General features: G+C 42.6%; 1 protein-coding gene across 1 annotated transcript in view; it reads right to left on the bottom strand.

Moving 5' to 3' along the window:
* Positions 1-3426, bottom strand: part of XRN1 (5'-3' exoribonuclease 1) — a 1184094-nt gene extending 1180668 nt beyond the window's left edge. Inside the window, exon 1 of the mRNA XM_085633624.1 lies at positions 3232-3426. Coding sequence (XP_085489750.1) covers positions 3232-3306 — 75 coding nt within the window. The 5' untranslated portion in view covers positions 3307-3426. The remainder of the gene's footprint in view (positions 1-3231) is intronic.
* Between the last annotated feature and the right edge of the window lie 9014 nt (positions 3427-12440).

Here is a 12440-nt window from a genome sequence, read left to right as displayed (position 1 = left end):
AACCTTTGTAATTTTATAAATACCTAAAGCCAAAATCTCTCCTCTCGATGCGCTCCATTAAACCCTCTGATCCGTTGATAGTCTCAAAGACGTCACAGCTACTAGAGTCAGGACACACCGTCTCCAAAATACATAAACTTCTTTTAAACTTCTTTCCCCTAAGCCTCGCAAATCTCACATGAAATGTGAAGTTAAATGGGAATCTGAACCCAACTCCAGCAATATCCCATACGATTGGGAGAAAATACAGATCACTCCATTTTCGAATAAAATATCTCCAATATTGTCGCACACCAAACTTATGCTAATTAATGACATTCTGGACGCCCGAGAAAATCTTTAAACTTGACCTTAGTGAGAGAGCCTGACGTGCTGGAACTGTAAATCTAACGTCGGTAACCTCGCCCACATGCTCTTCTATTGCCCTACCTTACAAACATACTGGGACAAGGTTTACGAGTGTATAAGCAATACTTTCAACATAGTTCCTCCAAGGGAATTTTCCTAGATTATATTAGGTGCTTTGGACCCTAAGGTCGAAAATGTGAATGACTGATACTTGCTAGATGTCATGCTCACCATGGCCTGTAAAATTGTATTGAGTAAGTGGAAAAACACCAATGATGTTTCTTTTAGAATGTGGCAGGAATGGCCATCTTTCCTTAGAGGAGCAGATAATGTCGCACTCCATACCTCTCCATGGCGTAAAGCCCACAGGAAACTATGGAAGTCCCTTGATTGCTCATCCTCCTCATATGATCCTCCGTAAAAATCGTCCTAAGTCCCCAGACTATAATGCGTATTGCATAATACATTTGCGGCGATACTCCTGTACTGTATTGTATTTCCTGCCTCCACAACTGCGTAAAATGTACCTGCTTGACACACCTGTGCGATATACTGTATTGTATATTCTTTTGAACTCTCGTGTGGGAACTGCGCTTGTTCACCCACCTGTACGTCGATTTAGCCAATGTTTTAACCCCTTCCCCGCTCATGACGGAACCGCTCCGTCATGAGCCACGGTTGCCGTGTGCTCATGACGGAGCGGTTCCGTCATGCCACGACCGTTGGCGGCTGCTCCGCCCACGCGGCGCTGTTTCCCCGCCTGTGGGGGCGGGGGGGGGGTTGGGGGAAACAACGCAACTGGGCGGAGTCATGACGGAACCGTTCCGACATGAGCACAGCTCAACCGTGGCTCATGACGGAGCGGCTCCGTCGTGAGCACAGCGCCACCGCGCTGCCCCCCCGCACCCCCCAGCGCTGCGGCGGAATTCCCGCCACAGCGAAGGGGTTAATGTGTATATGCAGGACTATTGCCCAGATGGTACCATATAAACAAAATAGAATTTGTTTTGGGGAAAAAAAACATGAATCCAAACTTAGACAAAAGACAGAGCCTGAAAACAAATGGATCAATGGACCAAAATGACAGTTCGAAAACCAACAAAATTTTCCTGGATGCATGAGTATATCCAGATATTACTGAGACACTGACAAGTGTGATTTTAATTACTGTAATTTCATACATATTTGGAACAATATTTCTGCACAAGACATCAAAAGCAAGGAATAACAATGTTAAAATCTCATGTCTCTGTGTGTTTGCGTTTTAGGCACCGGCACAACATCTAACACTCAAAAGGCTAACTAGTTGCTCAGTCCTCAGTGTCTTTACGGATTGACTGTTGATAGGAGCTTCGTCGACAAGTAGTGACAGCTGTTCAATTTGAGCAATAGTCTATTATGTCATACTAATTTAAAGACCATTCCTTTTCTCTGGTGGGATTGAACACACTGCATGTGCGGGAGAGATGTGACCCAGACCAATATAATTTGATTGCTTCAAATAATATATTTCACTTAATATTTCTATAAGGATCATGCATTTACATTACTACCTGTACGAGTTTCGGCGACATAGGTTCTCTTGTGGACTGGTAGGCCGTGTCTGCTAAGGTTAACCTATAGCTCCTTGTCTACACCATGTATTTATTTTTACGGCTTAATACATTCTGTGACTTATTTCTTGTTCACAGTTAACTTGATCTAAATCAACTAACGCAATTGATAACAATAATGTGTAAAAGAAAAATCCTGAACAGGCGAACTGTGCAACTGGTCTGGTAATCTTAACCTCGGGGGTTTTGATAACCCACTAACGTCTGGAAGGAGATCGTATGATAACGTTTCAATTACTTGCCAGTTATTATATCACTTAGATCCCTTCTTCCTCGCAACGATCATTATACCGCCGACACACGCAAAAGGTCATCGTGTCGATATGTTCAAATGGACTTTGTGACAAACTATGTCTTCTGAGTAGATGGTACTTATGTGCATCTCGAATGGATGGAAAATGATCACGTTTTGTTTTCTTAGGTAAATGAAATGGTAGCAACGAAGTGTCTGTCTTAGGGGTCGGGGTCACTCACCTAGTTGTAGTAAGGTTAGTAACCAGAAAATGGCCAAGTAACTCCTACCAAGTCATGAGGGGCGTGAGAGTGTCTCCTGCCAGGTCCGGAGGGGACGTGACATAGTCACCGGTCAGATCCAAAGGTGTGTCCCATGTCAGTCCCGCGGAATTCCAGTCCCAAAGGAAATAAATCCCTGTCAGGTCCAGAAGATTAATCGCAGCTCCTGGGAGGGGGGGAAAAGAGGAGGACGCGTCCTGAATGTCGGGCGTAGACGAAAAATTGCAGTACCAACTACAAATAAGTAAACATCAAGATGTATATCCAATTCGGGAAACCTGTAGCAACGTGTAATGTTTTAAATGTGGGCAATCAACTCCCAAGTTGCTGATCGAACTGTTAAACATCCACCAACTAAATGGAACATATATAATGCTCTATCTGTTGTGGTGTCTATTGATTGCAGTTAACAAAATCCCAACGCAGTCAAAAAGGTGAGCAAATAATGCCCCCCAAAGAACACAAGACACACTCTTCGAGTCTGAGAGAGGTAGCGAAAAGAGACAACTGACGCTCTAGGTAGAAGAAAGTCAATGGCATGCTAGTCCCCAAAGCGAGGGACTCTGCCAGCGTAAGAGAGTAATTGTAACTACATGTATCTAGTAGCGCTTACTGCCCTGACAAGGCGTCGAAGTGCTTTTCGGCGAGAGGCACGCTTCTCCGGAACTCAAACAGAATTAGTGGTTAATTAGTATAGGGAAATATAACATTAATTTCAGCGAACAGTGTTTCTAGAGCTGCCACCCTCATTGCTTACCTGGTGCTCCTTCACCACCTCGCTAAGACATGGGTACCTCTCTGAGATCCAACGATAAAACTTTGGGACTCCCATGGTGTCTGCGTCTCACTCTCCCTTTCCGATGACTCCAGGCCCTACTAAAGCCGCTGTTACCCGAAAGCAAACACAGAACACTGCCGCTTCCGGCGCGGCGCTGATGACCAGTTCGTACAAACACAGCTTTCAGAGCGACTGACGGTAAAATGTCATTATTTGACGTAGACGAAGGACACAAGCTTAGCAAACGTGGCGGCCATCTTCAAATGGTCTCAAATTGTAGGATACCAATAATTTGACCACACAGACCCGGGTTCGTACAAACACGGCTTTCAGAGCGACTGACGGTAAAATGTCATTATTTGACGTAGACGAAGGACACAAGCTTGGCAAACGTGGCGGCCATCTTCAAATGGTCTCAAATTGTAGGACACTATTAATTTGACCTCACAGATCCGGTAATTTTCTTTTCAAGTCAAATATAAGTAGGTTGATTTAGAATAAAAGTATGTTAATTAGACTTGTTGTTGATGTTATTTTAGTTTTCAAGAGATCTAATAAACAGCACAGTCTAAATGAGATGTCCGCACTGATTTCTTTGGATGCCACCATTCTGTAATGAATTATCTTTCTTTTAATGGTACAATGTCATTCTTGTCTGTATTCATGTGAAGAGCATTCAACATCAGTTTATGGCCGGACAAAGCTTGTTGGTAGCTACCTTGAATGGTGCATCAGCCATACCTGCCAATATTTTAGAAGCAGAAAGTGGGAGAATTAAAGCAAATATTTAGGACACTGTATTTCCCCCATTGACTTCTTTTGAAGCAGAGACAATTTAAGGCGGGAGACAGCCAAAATAAAGGTATTTTAGGAGTCTCCCGCCTGAATCGGGCCTATTTGGCATGCATGATCGTACATACATGCCAACATTTTACAACAGAAAAAGGAGAGATTTTGAATAAAAGAAATTGGGGTAGTATTTTCCCCAGTGACTTCTATTGAAGCAGGGGCAATTTGAGGTGGGAGAAAGCTAAAATTAGGCCATTTTTACTTCAAAAATTATGAGTCTCCAGCCTGAATCAGGTCTGTTGGTATAATCACTTAGGGAATGAACAATAAAACATTTTTTTTTTTTTTTTTTTTAGAGCTGCCGCATCAAGAATTTACAATTCTATTAAGGACACAGAGGCAAGGATTATGCTTCTCATTCTTTACTGCTCAAAACACAGCAGTCAATGAAAACATTCCAAATCAAAAACGTAATTTCCCAGGAACCTTTACAGTGATTTCATACCCCTTCAACCACAAATCAGTGGTTGTCAAACAATATAAGGACTTAAGACATCATGGTCCTTCCTCTTTCTTTGTGTCTCCTGGCAGAACATACTTAAGGATCTACAATTAACAGTGTATAAATCCAAAAAAGAACCTTCAGACAAACTCCAACATCACAGCCAGAGCTTCCGCCTTGAAAGGGATACCAAAATCAATCTGGCCTGGGAATAATGTCAACAGCAACCACTGCCATAATCCAGTAAAATGTAGTCAGACCTCAATTTGTTTCTGTTCACTTCCTGCGATTTATTTTTTTACTTCAGTAACACCATAAATGAAAATATGCCATAAAACACCATGGGGGGGGGACCAATGAAGGGGGGACAATATGTAACATTCCAAAGTAACATAATCCTCATACATATACAGTTATATGTTATGTTATGTTATGTTATTTAGGATTTCTATAGCGCACGGCTACTCCATTGGAGTGTCCCGGCGCTTTTTATTGGCAGCTTGAAAACATAAAATCATAACACAGAGAGATAAAAGAAAGACAGCAAAACTGAGGAAGAAAGCATGCTAAGAGGCAAAGAGCCAAGTTTTAAGGCCCTTCCTAAAGGTCAGCAAATTAGACGTGCTACGTACAGACAATGGCAAAGCATTCCAAAGCTGCGATGCCTTCAGCTTGAAGGAACGACCCCCTACGCGGGCCCTCTTTACTCGAGGGAACACCGCAAGGAAGAGAGATTCGGATCGCAAAGATCGAGCCGGGCGATAAAAAGTAAGCCTCCTTTGCAGATATTTCGCGCCCGAGGCATAGAGAGCCTTATGAGCCAGCGTCAACGCCTTGAAAACTATCTGCTTCCGGATAGGCAGCCAATGAAGCGACTGCAGAAGGCCAGACACTCTGGCTCACCTATGAAGGCCGAAGATAGCCCGAGCAGCCGAATTCTGGACCGCCTGAAGGCGCTGTAGCAGATACTCCGGAAGACCCAGATATAGGACATTAGAATAGTCCAATCTGGAGCCAATTAAGGCCTGCACAGTGATCCTCCTGTGCTCTTCTGAAAGCAAAGGAAGAAACTTCCGGAGCATCTTCAGGAGGCCAAAACATGTACCCGTAAGACCGAGGATCTGAGATCTCAGCGTCAGACCATTGTCGATCTTAATTCCCACATTTTTTGCCTGCTGGGAGGAATGTGCAGGAGGAAACATATTAGTCGGCCACCATTCCTGCCAATCTGGATCAGAGGTACAACCAAAAAAAGAGTACGTCAGACTTATCTGAGTTGCATTTGAGGCTGTTCAGCTGGAACCATTTGAAAACAGCCCCAAGGCACTCACGAATACTCTCTCCGTCGAATACTCTCTCCGAGGAGCTGAGTATCATCGGCATAGGATACGATCTGGGCCCCCAAGGACTCCGCCAGAGCGGCCAATGGAGTCATAAAGATGTTAAAAAGAGTCGAACTCAACACAGAGCCCTGTGGGACTCCGACTCCCAAAGGCGGCATCACGGCAGAGCTTGGGGAAACCCAGACCGTTTGTCGACGGTCCGCTAAGAATGATCTAAACCAGCTGAGCACCGTCCCCCTCAGACCGATCTCATGAAGTCTGACGAGGAGACCCTCGTGGGGGACGGTGTCAAAGGCCGCCGACAAATCAAGCATGACAAGCATAGCTTTACCTCCTGAATCCAGTGCCTCCTTAATGGCTTCAGACACCTCCAAAAGCGCCGTCTCGGTGCTTAAATTGGGGCGGAAGCCAGATTGAGTAGGATGAAGCAGATCGTTGGTTTCCAAAAATCCAGAGAGCACGGTGTGCACGTGCTTCTCCACAATTTTAGCCAGCGCAGGAAGAAGAGAGATTGGCCTATAATTGGCCAACGCCTCAGGGTCTAGGCCAGGTTTCTTGAGGAGGGGGATCACCATCGCCTGCTTCCAAGCCTGCGGGACCACCCCCTCACACAAAGAGAGATTCAAGAGTGGATTTACCAAGGGATTTACAACCGCCGCCATTTTCGCCAAGAATTTGGCAGGGCATGGGTCAAGAGGCGACCCAGATTTAAGATTGACCATCAATGCCAATGACGATGCAGCTGAAATAGGCGGAAAATCGGCCAAGATGAACTCCTCGGGAGCCGATGGAACTGGCTCATCCGCAAAGCTGAGGCACGCTTCCACCATCCTTGAGGGAAAGGAGTCCTGAATCAACTTTATCCTAGCTGTAAAGAAGTTGGCAAGAGCAGAAACCCACGACTCAGTGGACGCGGCCTGGGTTACATTAGACCGTGGAGTCGTGAACTCCCTCACAATGGTGAAAATCTCCTTGCAGGAATTGGAGGCAGCCTCTATTCTCCCGGCAAAATAACCCTTTTTCTCAAGGAGGATGTCACAATGGTATGTTTTAATCGTGGTCCTATGCAGCAGCCTGGCCGCCGGGTCATAATGTGAGCGCCACGCCCTCTCAGCCACCTTGCACTGCCGGCGAGAAGCTGACAGTGCTTCCGTAAACCAAGGGGCAGAAACCCGCTTTGATGTTGCTCGGGGTGTCCTCACAGGGGCGAGATCATCTAGCCTGTCCATCAGCCATAAAACGTGTTTATACATAAAGATCCAAAAGGGTAGGATAATCCTCGCATCTATATCCTTTATAGAATTGAAAATTCTTTATGCGTCAGCTAGAATTTCTTTTTATTCTATGTCAGAGGCTGGAGGCTCCGATTATGTTTGTTTAATGCTGTCCCATAACAACAGATGCAACAATAACGATTTGATTATGATAAAACAACTTAAAGGTTGATTCTGAGGACCAATCTGCCACACACATTATATCTTCTAGGCAAAAACTCAAAGAATAAGCCTTAGAGGCCATAGCTCCTTGAACCGACCTAGACCCAAAAGACGACACATCAACCCCCTGCTTCCACAAGAAGCCATCTAACCCATATAGTTAAAGTGGCCGAAGTCACTGGCCAGAAGGTTTTCTGTGATACAATAAGGAGTTGAATGATGGGGTATGTCTCAATTCCCTGGTACAGTCTTTGTATACTTTTAGGCATTTCACTACATACAATTTAGGATTGCCTGGAAACGCCGTAAAAGATATACATCTTGAATTTGTTTTTGTTCTTTTAGAAATTGTGAAAAATACCCATGTCGGGCACATACTCTACTTGCTAGATCAAGAGCTCGAAATTCGAGACTCTCCGGCACGATGTGAGACATAACAGGATTGTTAGGTTAGCAATTGAAGAAGATTTTTCACATAATTTCAAAATAATATAGTTAAAAGATATATGGGCAATATTAACATACCATTTATATTGAATTTACATATCGTTAATATGTGCAAAATGCACTGCACAGTCATATTTACCCATGCTAGACCTTAGAATGTATAGCAAGCTTCATTATTTTAGAAGCAAAACTAAATGTGCTAAGATGTGCACAAAATACTTCATAGTTGATCTTACCATGGCATGTTTTATTTTGTCTCACACCACACTGTGTGAAAGATGTATTTGAGTAATAGCAATAATGTTTTGAAATATTTTGCTATGAAACACTTTAACACTGATTATAATGACTTCATGTTATTCCACACACTAAAATACAATACATGAGTAGAAAATGTTTTTAGCTTAGCCTATTTCTTTTCTTATTTATAATGAAGAATGTAGAACTGAATAATATTCATTGCAGTTGATCATACATAGACTATCGTTAAGCTTAATACAAAATATTCCTTAGGAGGTTATAAATGTGCTCATGCCTATGGGTAAGCAGGACTATGAATCATTCATTCGTCTTTATTTCGATTAAAATTCATCATAAAAGACAGTACAATAAAAAATTTCAATGATATACAAGAATATAAAATCATTACAGTGATAAAACAGGATAAAATCAGATAAAAACACAACAAGGATTTACCTTTTAAATCCTATTCCTAATAATCCAAACCCATCCTAGGAATTTGGCCACAGCGATTACAATAGGTACGCTGGTATCATATCTCAAAATTCTTAGTGCCACAAGCCCCACCCTGGTACCCATAGTGCGACAAATGGGTAAAAGCCATCTCGACTGGGGTACTGCATAGGCCGGGCATTCAAAGAATATATGGCCAATCGATTCCCTACAGTCAGCGCACCAACGACAGGAGTCGGTCATCTCCCCCTTCCATTTTTTGGTGAACGATCTAGTGGGAAGAGAGCGAACCCTAAGCTGATGGTAAAGTTTCCTGTCACTGGGTCTACTAATAATATCCCAGTAATCCTCTAGTAGTGGATCAGTCTTGCACTCAAGAAACTTGCCAGTCAAAGACGTAGCCGGGGTATGGTTACACTGTCTCTGCATTAACTGGGACCAATATAAACTTTTGAACACTTTTTTTGGAGGGAAGGGATTGCCTGCAGGGTCAGACAACAAATTACCCAGGCCCATAGATTCTAAAAGCAGTATGACTTGCTTAAACCATGCTATATTCCCAGAGCCCAGGATAGAACGAACATCCAAGAAAGCCTTGGCATGAAGGGCCAATTCCGGGGTAGTCCACAGTCTTCTCCACAGGGCCAATGGTTTGTACCGGGCAATGTCATCGATTGAATGACTACCAAGGTCCAATAATAAAGGATTGATGGGGCTTGACCTGGGGAGGCCCGTAAGATTCTTCAAAAATTTATTTTGCACTTTGACCAGAGAGGATAGGTCTGCGAAACCCCAGAGTTCAGCGCCGTAAAGGATCGCAGAGGTGATCCTAGTGTTATAGATCTTTATTGCTGGACCTATCCTTTTGGTCTGTGACAATCGCTGTTCTTTTACCAGGCACCCTGAAAGCTGAGCAAGCTTAAGAGATAGGATATCAATTTGGGGCTTCCAACTCAGTTTGCTTTCAAGGACAATCCCCAAGTAGGTCATAACGTTTGTGAGTTCTAATTTTTCGTTGTTCATCGTGACATGACCAGCCACACGTCTTCCTTTATTAAAAACCATATACTTGGTTTTAGAGACATTAACTTGCAGGTCATGATCATGACAGAAGGTGTCAAACTTGTTCAGGGCTGCCTGTAACCCCATCTGAGTCTGAGACAATAATAGGGTGTCATCGGCGAACATAAGTAGCGGGAGCTTGTTGCCACCCAGAGAAGGGGCGTCAGTAGAGAAGGTAGAAAAGTACTGCACAACCCTATTTATAAATAACAAAAAAAGAGTTGGCGCTAAGACGCACCCTTGTCTGACACCCCGTGATACTTTAAATCTGTCTGTGACCTGCCCTTGGTTACCCCATCTAACTTGTGCAAAATTATCTTCGTGCATCCTAATCACAATATTCAGGAGATCAGCAGGCATCCCTAACCCATCCAAAACTCCCCATAATTTAGTCCTAGGGACTAGATCAAAAGCTGATCTAAGGTCCACAAAGGCGGCATATAATGTACCGCCTCCTAAGTAGACCGTTTTCCAAACAATCAATTGGAACCTAAGAGCCTGATCGATAGTGCTGATACGAGATCTGAACCCAGCCTGTAGGGGCGATAAAATGTCCTCTAGCTCGATCCATGACTGAATTCTTGCCAGAATCATCCTGGCAATGATTTTTTGAATCGAGTCGATTAAACTGAACGGGCGATAATTCCCTGGGCTCGAGCGATCACCCTTCTTAAAGATGGGCAATATCTCAGCACCTTTCCATGATTCGGGAATAGGCACCCCCTTAACTATGGCGGTAGCCAAAAAGGCAATGTATGGTACCCAAATGATCTGGTCAGACTTAAATAGATCTGCGGGGATACAATCAATGCCTAGGGCTTTTGCACTAGATATCCTACTTAAAGCCATCTCAACTTCACTGCAGTCAAACAAAAATTTTTTGATGGACGACATATTCCGAGAGATTAAAGGTGTTGACTCGGCCTTCAAATCAATACCAGAGAACTGGGACTCATAATGTTTCACCCATAACACGGGGAGAACATGGTTAGATGGAATCAAGGAATACGGGGAATTCCCCCACTTCACAATGTGCCAGAACTTAGTCAAATTTTTATGTTTACTGGCAACTAAAAGATCTTGCCAATAATTGATTTATAATGAAGAATGTAGAACTGAATAATATTCATTGCAGTTGATCATACATAGACTATCGTTAAGCTTAATACAAAATATTCCTTAGGAGGTTATAAATGTGCTCATGCCTATGGGTAAGCAGGACTATGAATCAAAAGGCCTCATATGACCACACAAGATACACACTGTTTCAGAATTCAAGAAAACTCTTTGAAAACTCATTGCGCAACTTTGTGGGAACATGTGAGACGAGATGGGTCTCAAGAAGAATCAAGTCCATTAGTTGGACGGAGCAGAAGCCGACAACATTAACTGCAACATTTTCTTTTTGCTAGGAGTACAAATTCACATACTTTCTCAAGCCATTATCCGCACAACCCCATCCCACCCCATGCTATACTGAAGCTGAATGCTAACAACTTTTTACTGAATGCTGATTTGCCATCCTATCCTACTCACTTGCTGATTGCAGTTTCTACTGTTACTGCATGATTATTTTTGCTTTATGAACCACTCTTGATGGGGAGGTCCGCTGACATTGATTGAATTTGAGCTTCACGTTCTTACTCTCCTGCTCCTGTTTTTGAATTTGGATTCTTTATGGGTACATGCTAACACCCTTTTGTCACTCCTTTCCATAGAATAGAGATTTTTCCTTAATGGAGCACATTGTAGTGCATTATTTGATAAGATTTGTTCTAACTTCAATTTTTCCCCATTATTTCTGAAACCTGATTGAGATATTTTTTTAACTAACTAAAGAAAAAGAGAAATTAATAAACTGTAATGTATTTAAAACCCTTAAAACTAATCACAAACATTGATTATTGACTAAACTTAGAAATGTTATTGTGATAGAAATGTTGCTTCTGATTTATAGCTCTTAGGATCTTCATACACGGTGGGAAAGGTCCGTTGAAGGGAAGTGAGGCCCATACACAGAAGAAGCTGAGAAATTAAATTAATTCTGCTCTAGCAGAATTTGGTAGCAGAGGTAAGGTTTAGACACTTTGAAGAGGGCCATAAATAATTACTAGAGTTAGAGTAATGCTTTAATCCCAAAGTCTAATGCCCAGAACTTGAAGACTAACAAGGTGCGATTTTCGAAGACGGTTGCTGTTTCAAAGGTGTGAGTATTAAAAGGGTGATGCGTCGTGATTTGTGATTACTTCTTTGCGTATTGGCAAGAGATTCTTTTATATGTTTATTAATTATTGCGAAGAAGTTGAAGAGTTTCAGACTCGGTGTAGCCTAAGATCCTGGGATAAATAGAGATAAACAGATGTTGAGTTAAGTGTAGAAGACACTTATTACATACTGTAAAGCGTAGAATACACTTAATGGATTTCTTGTCTGCAAAAGGTTTGTGGTATAGGTTGTGAGGTACCGTCAACTACACAAATTGAGACAGGGATATTAATGAACTGTTGTGATTGTGCGGATATTGATTGATGTTGGCAGAACCTGATTGCGCAACTAGTGAAGCTACATTCATTAGGGTGATTTCCTGCTGTTCGAGATATTACCTGCAAATGTGAAAAGTCAGAAGGGGTAAGCACCTTAATATTCCGATTGGTGATTCATCTTTGATTTCTTTAGCAGAGCAGACAAGGATTGTTATTTGTTTAAAGTTGTTGAATTGTGTGTGTATGAGAGAAATTGTAAAGGAGGGTGAGTTGCTGCAAGGAGTGAGATCATACGTCATATAGATTTACGATGGGATAGATATGTTAGTGTACTGTTGCGCTGTGATTGGTTGATGACGACACAGAGTGCCACACTATGATAGGTCAGGCTGCTGTGTGTATGCTGCATTTAGATTGGGTTAAAAGTCTTCAA

This window comes from Triturus cristatus, chromosome 11 (assembly GCF_964204655.1).
Source record: "Triturus cristatus chromosome 11, aTriCri1.1, whole genome shotgun sequence".
Taxonomy (NCBI): domain Eukaryota; kingdom Metazoa; phylum Chordata; class Amphibia; order Caudata; family Salamandridae; genus Triturus; species Triturus cristatus.
This window is presented reverse-complemented; position numbering and strand designations above follow the sequence as displayed.